Here is a 26,784-nt window from a genome sequence, read left to right on the forward strand (position 1 = left end):
ATGCAGGTGCGGCTACAGCCCACACATTTCACAAAGACCGAAAAAAAAAGAACAATATTTTAATTGTTTGTGTAGAACACTTTGAGGGTGTCACCACCCTTTAACAGACAGACGCACGCTTGTCGCTGCTGCTTTAAGGATGCAGGTGCGGCTACAGCCCACACATTTCACAAAGACCGAAAAAAAAAGAACAATATTTTAATTGTTTGTGTAGAACACTTTGAGGGTGTCACCACCCTTTAACAGACAGACGCACGCTTGTCGCTGCTGCTTTAAGGATGCAGGTGCGGCTACAGCCCACACATTTCACAAAGACCGAAAAAAAAAGAACAATATTTTAATTGTTTGTGTAGAACACTTTGAGGGTGTCACCACCCTTTAACAGACAGACGCACGCTTGTCGCTGCTGCTTTAAGGATGCAGGTGCGGCTACAGCCCACACATTTCACAAAGACCAAAAAAAAAAGAACAATATTTTAATTGTTTGTGTAGCACACTTTGAGGGTGTCACCACCCTTTAACAGACAGACGCACGCTTGTCGCTGCTGCTTTAAGGATGCAGGTGCGGCTACAGCCCACACATTTCACAAAGACCAAAAAAAAAAGAACAATATTTTAATTGTTTGTGTAGCACACTTTGAGGGTGTCACCACCCTTTAACAGACAGACGCACGCTTGTCGCTGCTGCTTTAAGGATGCAGGTGCGGCTACAGCCCACACAATTCACAAAGACAGAAAAAAAAAGAACAATATTTTAATTGTTTGTGTAGCACACTTTGAGGGTGTCACCACCCTTTAACAGACAGACGCACGCTTGTCGCTGCTGCTTTAAGGATGCAGGTGCGGCTACAGCCCACACATTTCACAAAGACCAAAAAAAAAGAACAATATTTTAATTGTTTGTGTAGCACACTTTGAGGGTGTCACCACCCTTTAACAGACAGACGCACGCTTGTCGCTGCTGCTTTAAGGATGCAGGTGCGGCTACAGCCCACACAATTCACAAAGACAGAAAAAAAAAGAACAATATTTTAATTGTTTGTGTAGCACACTTTGAGGGTGTCACCACCCTTTAACAGACAGACGCACGCTTGTCGCTGCTGCTTTAAGGATGCAGGTGCGGCTACAGCCCACACAATTCACAAAGACAGAAAAAAAAAGAACAATATTTTAATTGTTTGTGTAGCACACGTTGAGGGTGTCACCACCCTTTAACAGACAGACGCACGCTTGTCGCTGCTGCTTTGAGGATGCAGGTGGAATCTAGACGGGATTTGGAACCGAGGACACACTACCTCCATCAATTGTCTAAATCCCACTGCACTAATGTCGGATACCGGACGCACGTCTAACACCAACATAGCAGTCAAGGCCTCAGTTATACGTTTTGCTTCAGGATGACTGCTGTCGTACTTCATCCTCATCGCTAGGGACTGTTGGAGGGTCAATTGTTTAGTAAAAGTAGTGATGTTCCTACTTCCTCTCTGGGATGATGAACAACTCCCAGCAGCAGCAACAGCACTAGGAGGAAGTGGTTCTTGATCTTTCCCTATTTTATTTTTATCGGAGAAAGTTTGGTCCTCCATTTATGTTATATTGATATATATACGTGCGGCTAAAGCGCACACAAACACAGAAAATATTATTTTATTTTTGCTGGAGAGTAGTGCACTTTGTGGGTTACACCACCCTTTAAGAAATGAGCCAGCCGGCTCTTTACTTATGGGACACAGGCGCACGCTTGGCGCTGCTCCTTTGTTGATGCACGTGCAGCCACAGTGCACACAATTCACAAACACAGAAAATAATTTTTTTTTTGGTTTGGACTGGAGTGTACTTTCGGGGGTTACAGCACCCTTAACGGTCAAGCCAGCCGGCCCTTTACTTATGACACAGGCGCACGCTTGGCACTACTTTGTTGATGCACGTGCGGCTACTGCGCACACAATTCACAAACACAGAAAATAATTTTTTTTTTGGTTTGGACTGGAGTGTACTTTCGGGGGTTACAGCACCCTTAACGGTCAAGCCAGCCGGCCCTTTACTTATGACACAGGCGCACGCTTGGCACTACTTTGTTGATGCACGTGCGGCTACTGCGCACACAATTCACAAACACAGAAAATAATTTTTTTTTTGGTTTGGACTGGAGTGTACTTTCGGGGGTTACAGCACCCTTAACGGTCAAGCCAGCCGGCCCTTTACTTATGACACAGGCGCACGCTTGGCACTACTTTGTTGATGCACGTGCGGCTACTGCGCACACAATTCACAAACACAGAAAATAATTTTTTTTTTGGTTTGGACTGGAGTGTACTTTCGGGGGTTACAGCACCCTTAACGGTCAAGCCAGCCGGTCCTTTACTTATGACACAGGCGCACGCTTGGCACTACTTTGTTGATGCACGTGCGGCTACTGCGCACACAATTCACAAACACAGAAAATAATTTTTTTTTTGGTTTGGACTGGAGTGTACTTTCGGGGGTTACAGCACCCTTGACGGTCAAGCCAGCCGGCCCTTTACTTATGACACAGGCGCACGCTTGGCACTACTTTGTTGATGCACGTGCGGCTACTGCGCACACAATTCACAAACACAGAAAATAATTTTTTTTTTGGTTTGGACTGGAGTGTACTTTCGGGGGTTACAGCACCCTTAACGGTCAAGCCAGCCGGCCCTTTATTTATGACACAGGCGCACGCTTGGCACTACTTTGTTGATGCACGTGCGGCTACTGCGCACACAATTCACAAACACAGAAAATAAATTTTTTTTTGGTTTGGACTGGAGTGTACTTTCGGGGGTTACAGCACCCTTAACGGTCAAGCCAGCCGGCCCTTTACTTATGACACAGGCGCACGCTTGGCACTACTTTGTTGATGCACATGCGGCTACTGCGCACACAATTCACAAACACAGAAAATATATTATTTTTTTAGCACTTGGGGGGAGCACCCCTGATGGACAGAGCACCCCCTGGACAACACTGCAGCACTCCTTTAGGACTGGGACACTGCACAGGACTTTGGAGTGGACACAGCCCCTATGGAGAACTGACTGCACAACACAGTCCAGCCAGCCCCTATGGACTTTGAAGTAGTGGACACAGCCCCTATTAACAACAGCAGCACAGCACAACACAGCCAGCCCCTATGGACTTTGAAGTAGTGGACAACAGCAGCACTACACTACACTACACTACACAGCCCTAACTCCCACCCTCCCTCTTCACTGTCCACAGCCGAGTGAGAAAATGGCGCCGACGTGGGTACCTTATATAGGATCCAAAACCCGCGAGACTCGGAAGGCGGGATGATGACGTTTTGCCTCGATTTCAGATCCGAGTCAGGCGGGAAAAGTCGAGCCTGATTCGGATCGGACTCGGATCGGGGGGGCTCGGGGGAGTTCGGATTTCAGAAATCCGAACCCGCTCACCCCTAATATATATATATATATATATATATATACATATATATATATATATACCAGGAAAAAATAGCTGGCACTCAAATGCTCCTCCAACAATATGCGCCGGTGCCCTCCTAAATTACCAGCCCTGTGCAGGGATGGAAAAACCACATATATGACGAAAGAACCTAAGTAAAGTGTTCTGAAATGTTGACCTTATTTACGGGGTCCAGTGTATTTTTTAAGTCGCCAGAGTGCCGCCTTTCTTGTTTATATGTATATATATATATATATATACAGGTTGAGTCTCCCATATCCAAAATACTTGGGACCAGTGGTATTTGGGATATCGGAATATTCCGTATTTTGGAATAATTGCATACCATACTGAAATGTCTTAGGTATACGGCCCAAATCTAAACACAGAATGCATTTATGATTTATATCCACATTATACACACAGCCTGAAGGTAATTTTCTACAATATTTTCAATAATTTTGTGGCTCAAACAAAGTTTGTGTAAATACATGAAATTCATTTATGTGTCATATACACCTTATACACACAGCCTATAGGTCATTTTATACTTTATTTTTAATAATTCTGTGCCTTAAACAAAGTTTGTGTGCATTGAACAATCAAAAATCAAAGTTTTCACTATCTCAGTCATGCAGAAAATATTCCTTATTTCGGAATATTCCGTATTTCGGAATATTTGGATATGGGAGACTCAACCTGTATATATATATATATATATATATATATATATATATATATATATATGGACAAAGTATTTGGCCACACCCGTTAATCACTGAATTGAGGTGTTTCAATCAGACTCGGGAGGCACATATAGAAACCGTTGTAATTCCTACACCGTTCACCTGATTTGGATGTAATTACCCTCAAATTAAATCTGAAAGTCTGCAGTTAAAGAACATCTTGTTTGTTTCATTTCAAAGCCATTGTGGTGGTGAATAGAAGCCAAAATATGAAAATTCTGTCAATGTCCCAATATTTATGCACCTGACTGTATAAATATATATATATACACACACACACACACACAGTATATACACATTAATCTACTTTGAATACGGACTTTACAATGAAATCCCAGTCAGATTGTAGAGCTGATAAGAAATGGTCAGATTTATTTGAGCTTTTAAGTCTACTTTTTGGACTTTTTTGAACATTTTTACAGTATTTCTAAATAGAGTAAAATACCTTCCCAGCCTGTTGAAGTTGTTTTTTATCTCGATTTGCGAAGCCAACAAGTGCTCTGGTCTCAAGGAAACCAGTGATCACAAGGACAGGAGTCAGAGCAAGAATCAGCAAAGCCATTTCCCAGCCAAAAACAAGAGCAATGATGATGCACAGTCCCATCGTGGCAATGTTTTCTGCAACCAAACCAAGCCTGGAGCCAGTTGCCTGAATAGATATACAGTGCAGAGATAACATTAACATAAGAGTAACAAAACATGTGTAACAAAATCATAAAGCAAGACTATCCAATTTAAAAAAATGTTAACGGCAGGGGTGTATCTATAATGGGTGCAGGGGGTGCGGGGCACATGGGTTCCTGGGTTCAAGGGTGCCCACACAGCACACCCATATTTTTAATACCTACTCTCCAGAATCCGACGTTGGCGCTAGCAGCGCTGTAAAAATTGTCTGGAAAATGGCCTCCATGGCCATCCCATGTTTTTCGCATGCACAGTAAGGAAATGGGCAGGAAAATGGCTGCAGCACCATGTTCCCGCATGCGCAGTAGACTCTAGGCACAGACTAGTGTCCAGAATCTACTGCTGCGGTGCTGTGCTCAGTGCACTGCCGGCCCCTGGATAGAGAGGAGGGGACCTCGGATGGAGACCGCACATGGGCCCCCTCCTCTTTTAATATGCCCCTGGTTAATGAGATACATATGGGAGGTCGATAGCCAGTTTGTCGACACTGACTCCAGTATATCAACACCCCAATGCCAGTGACAGTATGCAGGTCTTTTATATATTCCTTTTATTATTTTATTTATTATACCTCCCTATATTATTATATTGCTTTATCATTGATACATATCTGTTTGTTTTAGATGTGTATTTTATTTTGTTGTGATTAGTTTTTATAATTATTTTTTATTTTTATTTTATATTTTATTTTTTTATTTTTTATTTTTAATCATTTTTCATCAGTTATTATATTAAAATAACCATATATATACTTTCTTATTGCAATAATAGTTTGTGATTGCTCATTATGCTATTATTACCTCATGTCCCTTTAAAAAGAACTATTACCTCTGTTCTGATTAATTTATTCCCACACCTGCTACTACTTAATGGGATCTATATATAGGAAGCATCCAAGGTTTGAAGCCACACCTTTTGAGAAAGTCACGTGAGCGTGACGAAACGCGTTAAGGGCTTCTTGGACTTCTGACCTCTAGAGACACCGGAGTGTCCGGCCGCTCCAGCTACCTCCGCTGGCTTCTAATTATTGCACCTGGGCAGTGGAGACAAGCTGAAAACTTTGGTCCCTTTTGCAGAGACCTTATCTTGTCCACATTCAGAGAGACCGGACTGTCTGGCTGTTCCAGCTACCACTGCCGGTTTTCCTGTCACACACCTGTGCTGTGGAGATTAGTGGAAGACATTGGTCCCGCTAGCGGAGACCGCTTTTGTTCACCTTGAACCACATCATCCACTCGTCCCATCTGGACCTACACCAGATTCCAGCACGGTTGCTTCCACACTTCCACACTACACGCGCTCCATTCACAGTGCAGAGTTCACAAGTCCGTGCTGTATACCGGGGATACACGGATATACCTCCACTCCAGGATGTATTCATCTTACTGTGAGTTGTTTCTTGTCCATTATTTACGGGACCATATACTTACTCATTTGAAATTTGTGCCTGATGTAGGCAATTATCCAAGTTCTGGTCTCCCCACTGTGAGTACACACTCACCACTGCACATATTATTAACAGGAATATTCCGTGTACCAACTGAGGAACTGTGCCCTATTAAAGGGAATATATTTTAACTTCGAACTGATTATGTTGTGCTAAGGAGGCATATTACCTTCTAAGATATCCTCTATCATTTGCTTTCTTGCACGCACACACAGAGGTTAATTTACAGCGTGCCTATTGAGGATCTGTACCCATATTAGGGATCACCTTCCATATCTTAAATAGATTCTGTCATGCCAAGGAGGTTCACCTCCTAATCATAAGGAACTTCAATTATCTTAATTTTTAGCTACCAGCTGTTTTTTTCTTTTTTAGGAAATGATACATTGTTTGTTTTGTTTCTATTTTTTTACATTGTATATCTTTTTATTTTGATTCATTTTATTACGTGTTCCTACCATTCTATCTTTATAGATCATTTCTATACGTATTAAATAATAATTTTCATCTCTCTATTTTATTGTGCCATTTATACCTTGATATTCCACTGTGGAATTTATTAATAAACAGTGATCGAATAAACATCAGCAGCGCAAGTCTTTTTTGTATTTATGCAGTTATGGTTAAAGCATTTAACTGGGTCAGCAGTATAACTTGAAACATGATGTTAAATGAGCATGTTTAAAGTAGGGGTGAGCGGGTTCGGATTTCTGAAATCCGAACCCCCCCGAGCCCCCCCGATCCGAGTCCGATCCGAATCAGGCTCGACTTTTCCCGCCTGACTCGGATCTGAAATCGAGGCAAAACGTCATCATCCCGCCTTACGAGTCTCGCGGGTTTTGGATCCTATATAAGGTACCCACGTCGGCGCCATTTTCTCACTCGGCTGTGGACAGTGAAGAGGGAGGGTGGGAGTTAGGGCTGTGTAGTGTAGTGTAGTGTAGTGCTGCTGTTGTCCACTACTTCAAAGTCCATAGGGGCTGGCTGTGTTGTGCTGTGCTGCTGTTGTTAATAGGGGCTGTGTCCACTACTTCAAAGTCCATAGGGGCTGGCTGGACTGTGTTGTGCAGTCAGTTCTCCATAGGGGAGGTGTCCACTCCAAAGTCCTGTGCAGTGTTCCAGTCCTAAAGAGGTGCTGTAGTGTTGTCCAGGGGGTGCTCTGTCCATCAGGGGTGCTCCCCCCAAGTGCTAAAAAAATAATATATTTTCTGTGTTTGTGAATTGTGTGCGCAGTAGCCGCACGTGCATCAACAAAGTAGTGCCAAGCGTGCGCCTGTGTCATAAGTAAAGGGCCGGCTGGCTTGACCGTTAAGGGTGCTGTAACCCCCGAAAGTACACTCCAGTCCAAACCAAAAAAAAAATTATTTTCTGTGTTTGTGAATTGTGTGCGCAGTAGCCGCACGTGCATCAACAAAGTAGTGCCAAGCGTGCGCCTGTGTCATAAGTAAAGGGCCGGCTGGGTTGACCGTTAAGGGTGCTGTAACCCCCGAAAGTACACTCCAGTCCAAACCAAAAAAAAAATTATTTTCTGTGTTTGTGAATTGTGTGCGCAGTAGCCGCACGTGCATCAACAAAGTACTGCCAAGCGTGCGCCTGTGTCATAAGTAAAGGGCCGGCTGGCTTGACCGTTAAGGGTGCTGTAACCCCCGAAAGTACACTCCAGTCCAAACCAAAAAAAAAATTATTTTCTGTGTTTGTGAATTGTGTGCGCAGTAGCTGCACGTGCATCAACAAAGTAGTGCCAAGCGTGCGCCTGTGTCATAAGTAAAGGGCCGGCTGGCTTGACCGTTAAAGGGTGCTGTAACCCCCAAAGTACACTCCAGTCCAAACCAAAAAAAAAATTATTTTCTGTGTTTGTGAATTGTGTGCGCAGTAGCCGCACGTGCATCAACAAAGTAGTGCCAAGCGTGCGCCTGTGTCATAAGTAAAGGGCCAGCTGGCTTGACCGTTAAAGGGTGCTGTAACCCCCAAAGTACACTCCAGTCCAAACCAAAAAAAAAATTATTTTCTGTGTTTGTGAATTGTGTGCGCAGTAGCCGCACGTGCATCAACAAAGTAGTGCCAAGCGTGCGCCTGTGTCATAAGTAAAAGGCCGGCTGGCTTGACCGTTAAAGGGTGCTGTAACCCCCGAAAGTACACTCCAGTCCAAACCAAAAAAAAAATTATTTTCTGTGTTTGTGAATTGTGTGCGCAGTAGCCGCACGTGCATCAACAAAGTAGTGCCAAGCGTGCGCCTGTGTCATAAGTAAAGGGCCGGCTGGCTTGACCGTTAAAGGGTGCTGTAACCCCCAAAGTACACTCCAGTCCAAACCGAAAAAAAATTATTTTCTGTGTTTGTGAATTGTGTGCGCAGTAGCCGCATGTGCATCAACAAAGTAGTGCCAAGCGTGCGCCTGTGTCATAAGTAAAGGGCCGGCTGGCTTGACCGTTAAAGGGTTCTGTAACCCCCAAAGTACACTCCAAACCAAAAAAATATATATTTTCTGTGTTGTGACTTGTGTGCACTGTGGCTGCACGTGCATCAACAAAGGAGCAGCGCCAAGCGTGTGCCTGTGTCCCATAAGTAAAGAGCCGGCTGGCTCATTTCTTAAAGGGTGGTGTAACCCACAAAGTGCACTACTCTCCAGCAAAAATAAAAAAATATTTTCTGTGTTTGTGCGTTTTAGCCGCACGTATATATATCAATATAACATAAATGGAGGACCAAACTTTCTCTGATAAAAATAAAATAGGGAAAGATCAAGAACCACTTCCTACTAGTGCTGTTGCTGCTGCTGGGAGTTGTTCATCATCCCAGAGAGGAAGTAGGAACATCACTACTTTTACTAAACAATTGACCCTCCAACAGTCCCTAGCGATGAGGATGAAGTACGACAGCAGTCATCCTGAAGCAAAACGTATAACTGAGGCCTTGACTGCTATGTTGGTGTTAGACGTGCGTCCGGTATCCGACATTAGTGCAGTGGGATTTAGACAATTGATGGAGGTAGTGTGTCCTCGGTTCCAAATCCCGTCTAGATTCCACCTGCATCCTCAAAGCAGCAGCGACAAGCGTGCGTCTGTCTGTTAAAGGGTGGTGACACCCTCAAAGTGTGCTACACAAACAATTAAAATATTGTTCTTTTTTTTCTGTCTTTGTGAAATGTGTGGGCTGTAGCCGCACCTGCATCCTTAAAGCAGCAGCGACAAGCGTGCGTCTGTTTGTTAAAGGGTGGTGACACCCTCAAAGTGTGCTACACAAACAATTAAAATATTGTTCTTTTTTTTTCTGTCTTTGTGAATTGTGTGGGCTGTAGCCGCACTTGCTTCCTCAAAGCAGCAGCGACAAGCGTGCGTCTGTCTGTTAAAGGGTGTTGTAACTCTCAAAGTGCTCCAAAAAATAAAAAAATTTTTTTTAATGTGTTTGTGACTTGTGTGCAATGTAGCCACACTTGCATCCTCAAAGCAGCAGCGACAAGCGTGCGTCTGTCTGTTAAAGGGTGGTGACACCCTCAAAGTGTGCTACACAAACAATAAAAATATTCTTCTTTTTTCTGTCTTTGTGAATTGTGTGGGCTGTAGCCGCACCTGCATCCTTAAAGCAGCAGCGACAAGCGTGCGTCTGTCTGTTAAAGGGTGGTGTAACTCTCAAAGTGCTCCAAAAAATAAAAAACTATTTTTTTTATGTGTTTGTGACTTGTGTGCGATGTAGCCGCACTTGCATCCTCAAAGCAGCAGCGACAAGCGTGCGTCTGTCTGTTAAAGGGTGGTGACACCCTCAAAGTGTGCTACACAAACAATTAAAATATTGTTCTTTTTTTTTCTGTCTTTGTGAATTGTGTGGGCTGTAGCCGCACTTGCATCCTCAAAGCAGCAGCGACAAGCGTGCGTCTGTCTGTTAGAGGGTGGTGTAACCCTCAAAGTGTGCTCCACAAACAATAAAAATATTCTTTTTTTTTTTCTGTCTTTGTGAATTGTGTGGGCTGTAGCCGCACTTGAATCCTCAAAGCAGCAGCGACAAGCGTGCGTCTGTCTGTTAAAGGATTACATCGGTGACAGCATCCAAGTAGGCATGTCAGACAGTCCGTACCTGTACTGGCAGGAAAAAGAAGCAATTTGGAGGTCCCTGTACAAACTGGCTCTATTTTACCTGAGTTGCCCCCCCTCCAGTGTGTACTCCGAAAGAGTGTTTAGTGCAGCCGGGAACCTTGTTAGCGAAAGGCGTAGGAGGTTGCTTCCACAAAATGTGGAGAAGATGATGTTCATAAAATGAATTATCAACTCTTCCAGGGAGACCAGCCTCCAGAACGTACAGAGGGACCTGTGGTTCCAGCAGGGACGAATTAATACTCTGTGAGGATGAGGATGTACATAACACTGAAGAGGGTGAGGAATCTGTGGATGAGGAGGATGAGGACGACTTCTTGCCTCCGTAGAGCCAGTTTGTGCAGGGACAGATTAATTGCCAGCTTGTTTTGTGGGGGCCCAAACGAACCAATCATTTCAGCCACAGTTGTGTGGCAGACCCTGGCGCTGAAATGATTGGTTTGTTAAAGTGTGCATGTCCTGTTTATACAACATAAGGGTGGGTGGGAGGGCCCAAGGACAATTCCATCTTGCACCTCTTTTTTTTCTTTGCATTATGTACAGTTTGGGGCCTAGTTTTTCAATGCCATCCTGTCTGCCACTGCAGTTTCACGCCTAGATGGGTCACGTGTTTGTGCCGCCCACTCGTGTCGCTTAGCATAGTCATCCAGCTACCTCGGTGCAACCTTTTGGACATAAAAACACTATTGTGAGGTGTGAGGTATTCAGAATAGACTGGAAATGAGTGGAAATTAAGGTTATTGAGGTTAATAATAGCATAGGAGCAGAAAAACCTACAAATTCTGTGATTTTAGCTGTTTTTATGCTTTTTTTCAAAAAAATACAGATCCAAAACACAAAACCCAGAACCCAAAACACGGAAGGGTGGTTTTGGCAAAACCAATCCAGATCCAAAACACGAAGAAAGATCCAGATCCAAAACCAAAACACAAAACACGAAAAGTGGCCGGTGCACACCCCTAGTTTAAAGTTATAATGCTGACCTAGTTAAAAAGCTTTAAATAGATTAAAACTGTGTTGGGATACTGGTTTTGGCATTATGGTGTCGATATAGGCACTGATTCAAAGTTGTAAGCAAATCCGATGCTTTATGTACAACTCTGATGGTGAGAGACCTGCACATGCCCAGGAACTGTACTGCCCCTAAGCCGCATTATGATTAACATGCTGGGCCGCATACACTGACTGCACACACTTGCCGCATACACTGACCGACTACACTTGCTGCATACACTTGCCGCATACAAGACTGCACACACTTGCCGCATACACTGACTGAATACACTGGCTGCATACACTGACCGCATACACTGGCCACACACACTGGCCGAATGTACTGGCCGCATACACTGACTGCACACACTGACGGCACACACTGACTGCCCACAGTTGCCGCATACACTGACCGAATACACTTACCGCATACACTGACTGCACACACTGACCGCATACAGTAACCGAATACACTGGTCGCATACACTGACTGCACACACTGGCCACATACACTGACTGCACACAGTTGCCGCATACACTGGCTGCATACACTGGCCGCATACACTGACCGAATGTACTGGCCGCATACACTGACTGCACACACTGACGGCACACACTGACTGCACACAGCTGCCACATACATTGACCGAATATACTGGCCGCATATACTGACTGCACACACTGACCACATACACTGACTGCACACAGTTGCCGTGTACACTGGCCACATACACTGACTGCACACAGTTGCCGCATACACTGATCATATACACTGACTGCATACACTGGCCACATACACTGACTGCACTCAGTGGCCGCATACACTGACCGCACACACTGGCCGCAGACACTGGCCGCATATACTGGCTGCAGACACTGACGCCACACACTGAGCACATACACTGGCCACATACAGATGGGTGTAGACCTGCAATCACCTAAGATATGCAAACAGGCCTAGCAGCACTAATATATACTGTACATCAGACAAGTAGAAACCTTAGTTAAAGAACAAACATCTAGTAAATATGGAAATTTGGTCCTAAGTCAGCTTTATTTTTCCAAACAACTACTACAATTCTCAAGTTTGCCATCTTCATGTTATCAGCGGCACCCTGCTTATATGTTGTTTGGTTGAAATTAGGGGTGTGCACCGGCCACTTTTCGTGTTTTGTGTTTTGGTTTTGGATCTGGATCTTTCTTCGTGTTTTGGATCTGGATTGGTTTTGCCAAAACCACCCTTCCGTGTTTTGGGTTCTGGGTTTTGTGTTTTGGATCTGTATTTTTTTTTTTTTAAAAGCATAAAAACAGCTAAAATCACAGAATTTGTAGGTTTTTCTGCTCCTATGCTATTATTAACCTCAATAACCTTAATTTCCACTCATTTCCAGTCTATTCTGAACACCTCACACCTCACAATAGTGTTTTTATGTCCAAAAGGTTGCACCGAGGTAGCTGGATGACTATGCTAAGCGACACGAGTGGGCGGCACAAACACATGACCCATCTAGGCGTGAAACTGCAGTGGCAGACAGGATGGCAGTTTGAAAAACTAGGCCCCAAACTGTACATAATGCAAAGAAAAAAAAGAGGTGCAAGATGGAATTGTCCTTGGGCCCTCCCACCCACCCTTATGTTGTATAAACAGGACTTGCACACTTTAACAAACCAATCATTTCAGCGCCAGGGTCTGCCACACAACTGTGGCTGAAATGATTGGTTCGTTTGGGCCCCCACAAAACAAGCTGGCAATTAATCTGTCCCTGCACAAACTGGCTCTACGGAGGCAAGATGTCATCCTCATCCTCCTCATCCACCGATTCCTCACCCTCTTCAGTGTGTACATCCTCATCCTCACAGAGTATTAATTCGTCCCCGCTGGAACCACAGGTCCCTCTGTACGTTCTGGAGGCTGGTCTCCCTGGAAGAGTTGATAATTCATTTTATGAACATCATCTTCTCCACATTATGTGGAAGCAACCTCCTACGCCTTTCGCTGACAAGGTTCCCGGCTGCACTAAACACTCTTTCGGAGTACACACTGGAGGGGGGGCAACTCAGGTAAAATAGAGCCAGTTTGTACAGGGACCTCCAAATTGCTTCTTTTTCCTGCCAGTACAGGTACGGACTGTCTGACATGCCTACTTGGATGCTGTTACCGATGTAATCCTTTAACAGACAGACGCACGCTTGTCGCTGCTGCTTTGAGGATGCAAGTGCGGCTACAGCCCACACAATTCACAAAGACAGAAAAAAAAAAAGAATATTTTTATTGTTTGTGGAGCGCACTTTGAGGGTTACACCACCCTTTAACAGACAGACGCACGCTTGTCGCTGCTGCTTTGAGGATGCAAGTGCGGCTACAGCCCACACAATTCACAAAGACAGAAAAAAGAAGAAGAATATTTTTATTGTTTGTGTAGCACACTTTGAGGGTGTCACCACCCTTTAACAGACAGACGCACGCTTGTCGCTGCTGCTTTAAGGATGCAGGTGCGGCTACAGCCCACACATTTCACAAAGACCGAAAAAAAAAGAACAATATTTTAATTGTTTGTGTAGCACACTTTGAGGGTGTCACCACCCTTTAACAGACAGACGCACGCTTGTCGCTGCTGCTTTAAGGATGCAGGTGCGGCTACAGCCCACACAATTCACAAAGACAGAAAAAAGAAGAATATTTTTATTGTTTGTGTAGCACACTTTGAGGGTGTCCCCACTCTTTAACAGACAGACGCACGCTTGTCGCTGCTGCTTTGAGGATGCAAGTGCGGCTACATCGCACACAAGTCACAAACACATTAAAAAAATAGTTTTTTATTTTTTGGAGCACTTTGAGAGTTACACCACCCTTTAACAGACAGACGCACGCTTGTCGCTGCTGCTTTGAGGATGCAAGTGCGGCTACAGCCCACACAATTCACAAAGACAGAAAAAAAAAGAACAATATTTTTATTGTTTGTGTAGCACACTTTGAGGGTGTCACCACCCTTTAACAGACAGACGCACGCTTGTCGCTGCTGTTTTAAGGATGCAGGTGCGGCTACAGCCCACACATTTCACAAAGACCGAACAAAAAAGAACAATATTTTTATTGTTTGTGTAGCACACTTTGAGGGTGTCACCACCCTTTAACAGACAGATGCACGCTTGTCGCTGCTGCTTTAAGGATGCAGGTGCGGCTACAGCCCACACATTTCACAAAGACCGAAAAAAAAAGAACAATATTTTTATTGTTTGTGTAGCACACTTTGAGGGTGTCACCACCCTTTAACAGACAGACGCACGCTTGTCGCTGCTGCTTTGAGGATGCAAGTGCGGCTACAGCCCACACAATTCACAAAGACAGAAAAAAGAAGAAGAATATTTTTATTGTTTGTGTAGCACACTTTGAGGGTGTCACCACCCTTTAACAGACAGACGCACGCTTGTCGCTGCTGCTTTGAGGATGCAAGTGCGGCTACAGCCCACACAATTCACAAAGACAGAAAAAAAAAGAACAATATTTTTATTGTTTGTGTAGAACACTTTGAGGGTGTCACCACCCTTTAACAGACAGACGCACGCTTGTCGCTGCTGCTTTAAGGATGCAGGTGCGGCTACAGCCCACACATTTCACAAAGACCGAAAAAAAAAGAACAATATTTTTATTGTTTGTGTAGCACACTTTGAGGGTGTCACCACCCTTTAACAGACAGACACACCCTTGTCGCTGCTGCTTTAAGGATGCAGGTGCGGCTACAGCCCACACATTTCACAAAGACCGAAAAAAAAGAACAATATTTTTATTGTTTGTGTAGCACACTTTGAGGGTGTCACCACCCTTTAACAGACAGACGCACGCTTGTCGCTGCTGCTTTGAGGATGCAAGTGCGGCTACAGCCCACACAATTCACAAAGACAGAAAAAAGAAGAATATTTTTATTGTTTGTGTAGCACACTTTGAGGGTGTCACCACCCTTTAACAGACAGACGCACGCTTGTCGCTGCTGCTTTGAGGGCAGTATCATATGCAGTGACAGTAGACTTGTCAGAAATTGTTGGCACGTCCTTCAGTCCGGACCAGATGTCCAAACCAGCCCTTGACTTATGACACAGGTGCACGCTTGGCGCTGCTACTATGTTGATGCACGTGCGGCTACATCGCACACAAGTCACAAACACATTAAAAAATAGTTTTTTATTTTTTGGAGCACTTTGAGGGTTACACCACCCTTTAACAGACAAACGCACGCTTGTAGCTGCTGCTTTGAGGATGCAAGTGCGGCTACAGCCCACACAATTCACAAAGACAGAAAAAAAAAGAACAATATTTTTATTGTTTGTGTAGCACACTTTGAGGGTGTCACCACCCTTTAACAGACAGACGCACGCTTGTCGCTGCTGCTTTGAGGACAGTATCATATGCAGTGACAGTAGACTTGTCAGAAATTGTTGGCACGTCCTTCAGTCCGGACCAGATGTCCAAACCAGCCCTTGACTTATGACACAGGCGCACGCTTGGCGCTGCTACTATGTTGATGCACGTGTGGCTACATCGCACACAAGTCACAAACACATTAAAAAAATAGTTTTTATTTTTTGGAGCACTTTGAGGGTTACACCACCCTTTAACAGACAGACGCATGCTTGTCGCTGCTGCTTTGAGGATGCAAGTGCGGCTACAGCCCACACAATTCACAAAGACAGAAAAAAAAAGAACAATATTCTTATTGTTTGTGTAGCACACTTTGAGGGTGTCACCACCCTTTAACAGACAGACGCACGCTTGTCGCTGCTGCTTTGAGGATGCAGGTGGAATCTAGACGGGATTTGGAACCGGGGACACACTACCTCCATCAATTGTCTAAATCCCACTGCACTAATGGCGGATACCGGACGCACGTCTAACACCAACATAGCAGTCAAGGCCTCAGTTATACGTTTTGCTTCAGGATGACTGCTGTCGTACTTCATCCTCATCGCTAGGGACTGTTGGAGGGTCAATTGTTTAGTAAAAGTAGTGATGTTCCTACTTCCTCTCTGGGATGATGAACAACTCCCAGCAGCAGCAATAGCACTAGGAGGAAGTGGTTCTTGATCTTTCCCTATTTTATTTTTATCGGAGAAAGTTTGGTCCTCCATTTATGTTATATTGATATATACGTGCGGCTAAAGCGCACACAAACACAGAAAATATTTTTTTATTTTTGCTGGAGAGTAGTGCACTTCGTGGGTTACACCACCCTTTAAGAAATGAGCCAGCCGGCTCTTTACTTATGGGACACAGGCGCACGCTTGGCGCTGCTCCTTTGTTGATGCACGTGCAGCCACAGTGCACACAAGTCACAAACACAGAAAATATATATTTTTTTGGTTTGGAGTGTACTTTGGGGGTTACAGCACCCTTTAACGGTCAAGCCAGCCGGCCCTTTACTTATGACACAGGCGCACGCTTGGCACTACTTTGTTGATGCACGTGCGGCTACTGCGCACACAATTCACAAACACAGAAAATAATTTTTTTTTGGGTTTGGACTGGAGTGTACTTTGGGGGTTACAGCACCCTTTAACGGTCAAGCCAGCCGGCCCTTTACTTATGACACAGGCGCACGCTTGGCACTACTTTGTTGATGCACGTGCGGCTACTGCGCACACAATTCACAAACACAGAAAATAATTTTTTTTTTGGTTTGGACTGGAGTGTACTTTGGGGGTTACAGCACCCTTTAACGGTCAAGCCAGCCGGCCCTTTACTTATGACACAGGCGCACGCTTGGCACTACTTTGTTGATGCACGTGCGGCTACTGCGCACACAATTCACAAACACACAAAAAATATTATTTTTTTAGCACTTGAGGTGAGCACCCCTGATGGACAGAGCACCCCCTGGACAACACTACAGCACCCCTTTAGGACTGGGACACTGCACAGGACTTTGGAGTGGACACAGCCCCTATGGAGAACTGACTGCACAACACAGTCCAGCCAGCCCCTATGGACTTTGAAGTAGTGGACACAGCCCCTATTAACAACAGCAGCACAGTACAACACAGCCAGCCCCTATGGACTTTGAAGTAGTGGACAACAGCAGCACAGCACAGCACAGCACAACACTACTCTGCACTACACTACACTACACTACACAGCCCAGCCAGCCCTAACTCCCACCCTCCCTCTTCACTGTCCACAGCCGAGTGAGAAAATGGCGCCGACGCAGGTACCTTATATAGGATCCAAAACCCGCGAGACTCGGAAGGCGGGATGATGACGTTTTGCCTCGATTTCAGATCCGAGTCAGGCGGGAAAAGTCGAGCCTGACTCCGATCTGCCTCGGATCGGGGTGGCTCGGGGAGGGTTCGAATTTCAGAAATCCGAACCCGCTCACCCCAAGTTGAAATACATAGAAGTTGAAGGCATGGGCAACATCTCTAACTCTAAAAACCTGCACTTTAGTAAATATACCCAATCATCCCTTAATGTAAGTCAGAATACTAATATTTTCTTAGATTTGTAACAATGGCAGCAAATCATTATAGGCATTTACTAGGGGAATAGGAAAGCTGATGGGAAAGTGGCTGCAGAGGTAAGTAGCCAGTGGGTGTTGGACCCTTGCAGGTTATCAGGACATAGGATGTGTCTGTGGTGTTCTCCATCCAGAGAGAAACATCTCCTACCACAGTCACAGTGCACTTACCGTCTGTATCTGAGAAGCATCTGTGGCCAGTTTGGTTGTTAAAGCCCCAGTGTTGTGTTTTTTGTTATCAAACCATGATATTTCCTAAGGGAAGTAAAAGGCGATAACATGAGTAGAATACTGAGACTAGTAATCAGCTGGCTGACAATGGTATACATGGAATAGTAATTACCTGGCGAAGCATGGCCTTGAATGCCATCTGTCTCAGCCGCATGGTGAGGACTTCACCTGATCTCCCAAACATGAAACCCTGACAAGTAATGGAGAGGATGACATAATGTTATACAGATACATACAAGCTCTGAAAAAAAACGTATTGGAAATCATTACATATTAGTCTTCAGAATGAAGAGAAAAGTACATTTGTATAAGATAATATAAATATAGCTCATAGAGTATTTGAAGGTTTTAATGCATTATATCCCAAAAGCTTGCAAAATAGATGTCCTAATGTCGAAATGAAATTGACAATGACTATATGAATGCTTTGAGGTGGACTGCCGTATACTTGGCATACCACTTGCGGCAAGTGAGTATTTTATTTTGGATACAAAGTGCAATAATTCCATTGGATACATGAGACTAATTTTTTCTTATGCAAAATATGTATCGCATCTGATGCATCAGTGCACAATTGAGCAAATAAGCTGAATTAAATTGTGATTTTGTGTTTTACTCCAGAGACCCCTGACTGGGGATTTTTTCCTGCTTTGGAAAGTAATATATGGTTCCTATACATACATACAGTAGAGTCTGATCAACTCTCTGTATTTTTTATAATACTATCTATATTGTTATCAGTATGATATATATATTCCTTTAGATAGTGTATTTATTGGTATTTATATCTATGTAAATTTATGTACTTTTTCTGACCATAACTGTGAGTAATTAAACCTATTAATTTTTTACGAGTGTTTGAATTAATGTCCTGACTGGGGTATTTAAGCGCAGTATATTGCCTTTTCTGTACTGTTGTCAAGAGGTAGCAACAACCTCTTTTTTACTGCTGCATAAATACTTGTTTCCTTGATCTGGGTAAGCGCTGTTTTTTCTTATCTCAATAATTAAATCTACAATAATATTTACAGCAAAACATGCCAGGCTTCGCACATTATATTAGTGACACTTTAAATGAAACTACAGACTGCACATAGCTACTTGTGTTTTGTGTACATGGGGAAAAAGCTAATATGATTTGCAGCCATGAAAGAAACAAAGTTTAATACTTTTACATAACACTCTACATTTGTTAAACTAACTCAGATTGGATACGGTTTTCTGGAGTCCCCAGAGCACGGACATTGTGGGGTACAAGCGCCAGCACTAGCTGCAACAGCTTTACTACTACTACTTCCCCTGCTCTATACATTGATTTCTGCTAACACCTAGCCTAACTGCACATCATCAGCTTCACTGTCCACCTGGCAATGTTCTCATATATAATACCGTAAGTCACACTGATAAAGTGGATAGTAGAGGGCTCAGCCTGCATATACCCTGGGTAACAGCCACAAACAGCTCTCTGAATAGCACATGCAGGTATCACATCACATGGCAGGTGGGAAATTAGTAGTGGTGGCCCTAGGGTTAGGATCCGGAGTTCTCCAGGACCTCTGTACTAGGGGCCCCAGGGTCCATACTCCTGCTTGACATGCCTATAGAACTGCTCTATATTATGAGAAGTGTTATCCATAGCAACCAATGTTTAGCTATAATTTATCCAGTACAATCTATAAAAGAATAGCTACAATTGCACAGGTTGCTATGGGCAACTTCTTCACTTGTCCTTTTTAGAAGATTTGAAGCACGCCTCCCTTATGCTGGGTACACACTGGACAAAATGTCGTTCGTGCAGCTGAAGATCAATATATCGTCCCCACCATCAGCTGGTGTGTACAAACAATATATCTGTAATCCACGTCGTTCACAGATATATTGCGTCGGCCATGCAGCATGGCCGGTGTGATGTATCATACATATCTGCTCGTGTGTCCAGGCGACCGATGGTCTGACCCATATGGTGGACACAGGAATCAGTGACAATGATGTTACAACTGGTTCCTGCGGCCAGACCTAACAGTCAGCTGATTGTCAAGTGTGTATGCACAGCCGCCTACTAACCAAATTAATTCTTTGGCCAGCCATCCTGCCAATCCATCGACAAAGTGTGTACTAGAGATGTGCGCAGACCCCCGTGTTTTGGTTTTGGTTCTTATTCATCATCGTGCGTTAGTTTTGGCAAAACCATCCTCAAGTGTTTTGGTTTGGGTTCGGTTTTGGGCTTCTTAAAAGTCGATAAAAATCGATTAAAAAATCAATAAAAACCACTAAAATCATGTAATTTGGACCTGTTTACATTAGTGATGAGCGGTTCGGATTCTGAGGAATCCGAACCTCTCCGAACAGGTGGAATCCGAGTCCACCCGAACGCAAGTTCAGGTGTTCCCGCCTGACTCGGATTCCACCTCGAGGCCGAACGTCACCCGTCCGGCGTCGGATTCTCGCGAGAGCCGAGTGACGTTCGGCCTCAATAAAAAGGCGCGGCGCCCGGCAGTCGGCGCCATTTCTCGCGTGACGCGTAGTTAGGTAGTTAGCTAGTGCGCTGTCTGTTCTAGTGTTAGATAGATTAGAGTAGGCAGTGCTCTGTGACTTTACTGGGCATAAGCCCTTGTGTGTGCTCAATAAGCCCACTGTGTGTATGTGTACTCTACTACTCACTGTATTATACAAGCTCCATGACAACTGACAGGGCATAGCCCACTGAGTGTATTATACAAGCTCCGTGACAGGGCATAGCCCACTGAGTATTATACAAGCTCCTTGACAGGGCATAGCCCACTGTGTCTATTATACAAGCTCTGTGACAGGGCATAGCCCACTGTGTCTATTATACAAGCTCCGTGACAGGGCATAAGCCCACTGAGTGTATTATACAAGCTCCGTGACAGGGCATAAGCCCACTGAGTATTATACAAGCTCCGTGACAGGGCATAGCCCACTCAGTGTATTATACAAGCTCCGTGACAGGGCATAGCCCACTGAGTATTATACAAGCTTCTTGACAGGGCATAGCCCACTGTGTCTATTATACAAGCTCTGTGACAGGGCATAGCCCACTGTGTCTATTATACAAGCTCCGTGACAGGGCATAGCCCACTGAGTGTATTATACAAGCTCCGTGACAGGGCATATGCCCACTGAGTATTATACAAGCTCCGTGACAGGGCATAGCCCACTGAGTGTATTATACAAGCTCCGTGACAGGGCATAGCCCACTGTGTCTATTATACAAGCTCCGTGACAGGGCATAGCCCACTGTGTCTATTATACAAGCTCCGTGACAGGGCATAGCCCACTGGGTCTATTATACAAGCTCCGTGACAGGGCATAGCCCACTGAGTGTATTATACAAGCTCCGTGACAGGGCATAGCCCACTGTGTCTATTATACAAGCTCTGTGACAGGGCATAGCCCACTGAGTGTATTATACAAGCTCCGTGACAGGGCATAGCCCACTGTGTCTATTATACAAGCTCCGTGACAGGGCATAAACCCACTGAGTATTATACAAGCTCCGTGACAGGGCATAGCCTACTGTGTCTATTATACAAGCTCCGTGACAGGGCATAGCCCACTGAGTGTATTATACAAGCTCCGTGACAGGGCATAGCCCACTGTGTCTATTATACAAGCTCCGTGACAGGGCATAAGCCCACTGAGTATTATACAAGCTCCGTGACAGGGCATAGCCCACTGTGTCTATTATACAAGCTCCGTGACAGGGCATAGCCCACTGGGTCTATTATACAAGCTCCGTGACAGGGCATAGCCCACTGAGTGTATTATACAAGCTCCGTGACAGGGCATAGCCCACTGGGTCTATTATACAAGCTCCGTGACAGGGCATAGCCCACTGTGTCTATTATACAAGCTCCGTGACAGGGCATAGCCCACTGAGTGTATTATACAAGCTCCGTGACAGGGCATAGCCCACTGTGTCTATTATACAAGCTCCGTGACAGGGCATAAACCCACTGAGTATTATACAAGCTCCGTGACAGGGCATAGCCTACTGTGTCTATTATACAAGCTCCGTGACAGGGCATAGCCCACTGAGTGTATTATACAAGCTCCGTGACAGGGCATAAGCCCACTGAGTATTATACAAGCTCCGTGACAGGGCATAGCCCACTCAGTGTATTATACAAGCTCCGTGACAGGGCATAGCCCACTGAGTATTATACAAGCTTCTTGACAGGGCATAGCCCACTGTGTCTATTATACAAGCTCTGTGACAGGGCATAGCCCACTGTGTCTATTATACAAGCTCCGTGACAGGGCATAGCCCACTGAGTGTATTATACAAGCTCCGTGACAGGGCATATGCCCACTGAGTATTATACAAGCTCCGTGACAGGGCATAGCCCACTGAGTGTATTATACAAGCTCCGTGACAGGGCATAGCCCACTGTGTCTATTATACAAGCTCCGTGACAGGGCATAGCCCACTGTGTCTATTATACAAGCTCCGTGACAGGGCATAGCCCACTGGGTCTATTATACAAGCTCCGTGACAGGGCATAGCCCACTGAGTGTATTATACAAGCTCCGTGACAGGGCATAGCCCACTGTGTCTATTATACAAGCTCCGTGACAGGGCATAGCCCACTGAGTGTATTATACAAGCTCCGTGACAGGGCATAGCCCACTGTGTCTATTATACAAGCTCCGTGACAGGGCATAAACCCACTGAGTATTATACAAGCTCCGTGACAGGGCATAGCCTACTGTGTCTATTATACAAGCTCCGTGACAGGGCATAGCCCACTGAGTGTATTATACAAGCTCCGTGACAGGGCATAGCCCACTGTGTCTATTATACAAGCTCCGTGACAGGGCATAAGCCCACTGAGTATTATACAAGCTCCGTGACAGGGCATAGCCCACTGTGTCTATTATACAAGCTCCGTGACAGGGCATAGCCCACTGGGTCTATTATACAAGCTCCGTGACAGGGCATAGCCCACTGAGTGTATTATACAAGCTCCGTGACAGGGCATAGCCCACTGGGTCTATTATACAAGCTCCGTGACAGGGCATAGCCCACTGTGTCTATTATACAAGCTCCGTGACAGGGCATAGCCCACTGAGTGTATTATACAAGCTCCGTGACAGGGCATAGCCCACTGTGTCTATTATACAAGCTCCGTGACAGGGCATAAACCCACTGAGTATTATACAAGCTCCGTGACAGGGCATAGCCTACTGTGTCTATTATACAAGCTCCGTGACAGGGCATAGCCCACTGAGTGTATTATACAAGCTCCGTGACAGGGCATAAGCCCACTGAGTATTATACAAGCTCCGTGACAGGGCATAAGCCCACTGAGTATTATACAAGCTCCGTGACAGGGCATAGCCCACTGTGTCTATTATACAAGCTCCGTGACAGGGCATAGCCCACTGAGTGTATTATACAAGCTCCGTGACAGGGCATAAGCCCACTCAGTATTATACAAGCTCCGTGACAGGGCATAAGCCCACTGTGTCTATTATACAAGCTCTGTGACAGGGCATAAGCCCACTGTGTCTATTATACAAGCTTCGTGACAGGGCATAGCCCACTGAGTCTATTATACAAGCTCCGTGACAGGGCATAAGCCCACTGAGTATTATACAAGCTTCGTGACAGGGCATAGCCCACTGAGTGTATTATACAAGCTCCGTGACAGGGCATAGCCCACTGTGTCTATTATACAAGCTCCGTGACAGGGCATAAGCCCACTGAGTATTATACAAGCTCCGTGACAGGGCATAAGCCCATTGTGTCTATTATACAAGCTCTGTGACAGGGCATAAGCCCACTGTGTCTATTATACAAGCTCCGTGACAGGGCATAGCCCACTGAGTCTATTATACAAGCTCCGTGACAGGGCATAAGCCCACTGAGTATTATACAAGCTTCGTGACAGGGCATAGCCCACTGAGTGTATTATACAAGCTCCGTGACAGGGCATAGCCCACTGTGTCTATTATACAAGCTCCGTGACAGGGCATAGCCCACTGTGTCTATTATACAAGCTCCGTGACAGGGCATAGCCCACTGAGTGTATTATACAAGCTCCGTGACAGGGCATAGCCCACTGTGTCTATTATACAAGCTCCGTGAAAGGGCATAGCCCACTGTGTGTATACAAGCTCTGTGACTCCAGTTCATAGTGATAAAGTAATATGGATCACGAGAATGAACTGAGAGGAGAGCAGAAACAACATGTAAATGCTAGCATTGCAGCGGCTGGAAGTCCATCACTTTTATCTAAAGCTGATGCTCAAGGGCGTAGAGGCTTTAAAACCTTAGGGAACCTGAAATCAAAAAATTTAGATTTTACAGGGGTAAAGACAAAAAAAAAACCTCTAAAGACTACTACTTTTGCAGAGAAACAGAAAATTGGCAACATACCATTCACCACACGTAGCGGCAAGGAAAGACTCAGGCTTTGCCCTTTATTTCTGAGTGGTGGTTCTGCAGCTGTCAGTGAGGCATCTTGTGCCTCTCGTGATGATAAAAGACCTTTTCAATCAGACTATAGAAGTGTGAAAAAATGTAAAACCAATAAGGCAGTCGAACAAACTGTGTTTTTTGAAACACAAATGTCAGAAATCCCTGAGGAGAGTCTAAGTGGGTCCACAAGTGGCATTTCTATGTGTAAGCCTGACCTTTCAGAGAAGCCGCCCTCCACAGTTTCTTTTCCATCTGTAGTTGTGGGGATGAGCAGTATTGCCGAGGACATAGAAATTGAGGATGCCACCGTGGAATTGCAAGAGGATGAGAGGAATATATGTGCAGCTGATGCTGGCACTAATGAGGATGTTGAGGATGAGGATATTATTTGTATAAGTCAGGCACCAGTGGAAGCAGCTCTTGGCCAAGATAAGAAGGCCATTGCCATGCCTGGGCATAGAACCAAGAAATCCACATCTTTTGTGTGGAATTACTTTTACCCAAACCCTGACAACGTTTGTCAAGCCATTTGTAGCCTCTGTGAGACCACAGTTAGTAGAGGTAGGGACGTTAAACATCTAGGAACCTCTACGCTATTACGTCATCTGCAGCGAGCTCATGACAGGTGTTTGATAACAGAAACTACTGCAAAAAAAATAACAACAAGCAGTCCAGCATTAGCTAGATGCCTTCTCTCTACTAAATCCCAGCACCTGCAATCTCCACCGACAACACCTTCCTCCTCAATATCCTCAGGAATGATCAGTGGTAGTACAACATCCAATTTATTAGTGCTAAGTCACGGTGACTCCTCCAATTTCCAGGACACCTCAGAAGAAACTGAATCTTTGAGCGCTAGGCCTGCTGCTGCTGCTGCTGGTGGATCTTCATCCCAGAAGTGGACAAAGAAGACTACTAGTAGTATACCAAAAAAACAATTGACTGTTAAAGAATCTCTTGCAAGGGGAAGCAAGTATGACAGCTCTCACCCTGTCGCACAGCGCATCACTGACGCCATGACAGCTATGCTAATATTAGATCTGCGTCCAATATCCTCAATTAATGCAGTGGGATTTACACAGCTAGTTGAGGTCATGTGTCCCCGGTACCAAATTCCATCTCGGTTTCATTTTACCCGAAAAGCCATTCCTCGGCTGTACCAGGACGTTAAACAGAACCTAATTATTGGTCTGCAAAATGCTATTGTACCCACTGTCCACTTAACCACAGATATGTGGACAAGCGGTAGTGGACAAACTAAAGATTACATGACTGTGACAGCCCACTGGGTGGGTGAATCGCCTTCAGCAGCAGCAGTATCTAACAAACAACACCAGCTCATTCAGAGGCAGGCAACTCTGTGCATCACCGGATTCAATAAGAGGCATACCGCTGACAACCTCTTAGAAAAACTAAGAGATGTCATAGAAACATGGCTTACCCCACTTGGACTCTCCTCAGGATTTGTGATTTCTGACAATGCTACAAATATAGTGAAAGCATTACAGCTGGGTGAATTCCAACACATCCCCTGTTTTGCTCACACAATAAACTTAGTGGTGCAGGGTTTTTTAAAAAACGACAGGGGCGTTCAGGAGATGCTGTCTGTGGCCCGAAAAATTTCGGGACATTTTCGGCATTCAGCAACAGCGTGCAGGAGATTGCAGCACCTGCAAGAGCAGTTTAATTTGCCCTGCCATCAACTGAAGCAAGAAGTGGTAACGAGGTGGAACTCAACCCTGTATATGCTTCAGCGGATGGAGGAGCAGCAAAAAGCCATCCATAGCTATACGACAAGCCATGACATTGGGAGAGGAGGGGGAATGTACCTTACCCCAGCACAGTGGAGAGTACTTTCTGTCTTGTGCAAGGTGCTCAAACCATTTGAAGTTGCCACTTGTGAAGTGAGTGCTGACACTGCTAGCTTGAGTAAGGTGATTCCCCTGATTTCTCTTTTGGAAAAGCAGCTGGAGAAATTGAAGGATGATATTAAACAAAGTGATTCCGCAAAGTATGCTGGACTGATAGATCAAGTCCTTTGTTCGCTTCGCCAGGATCCACGGGTGGCCAAGATCTTGAAATCTGATCATTATATTTTAGCAACCATTCTTGATCCTAGGTTCAAGTCATATGCTGTGTCTTTCTTTACAACTGACCCAGATCTTAAAAGAACCAAAGCGCTCCTGGTGAGCAAGTTGG

The 26,784-nt window shown here is 44.9% G+C and overlaps 1 protein-coding gene across 3 annotated transcripts in view; it reads right to left on the reverse strand.

Moving 5' to 3' along the window:
- LOC148476981 (ATP-binding cassette sub-family B member 5-like) overlaps nucleotides 1-26,784 on the reverse strand; it is an 85,654-nt gene that overhangs the window by 19,488 nt on the left and 39,382 nt on the right. For all 3 annotated transcript variants that reach the window (XM_088457367.1, XM_088457368.1, XM_088457366.1), the window contains 3 exons: nucleotides 18,253-18,330; nucleotides 18,081-18,164; nucleotides 4,639-4,842 (listed from right to left, as the gene is read on the reverse strand). In XM_088457367.1, coding sequence (XP_088313493.1) covers nucleotides 4,639-4,842; nucleotides 18,081-18,164; nucleotides 18,253-18,330 — 366 coding nt within the window. The remainder of the gene's footprint in view (nucleotides 1-4,638; nucleotides 4,843-18,080; nucleotides 18,165-18,252; nucleotides 18,331-26,784) is intronic.

The sequence above is a fragment of the Taudactylus pleione genome, unplaced genomic scaffold (assembly GCF_031769625.1).
Source record: "Taudactylus pleione unplaced genomic scaffold, aTauple2 ptg000758l, whole genome shotgun sequence".
In the NCBI taxonomy this organism is placed as follows: Eukaryota; Metazoa; Chordata; class Amphibia; order Anura; family Myobatrachidae; genus Taudactylus; species Taudactylus pleione.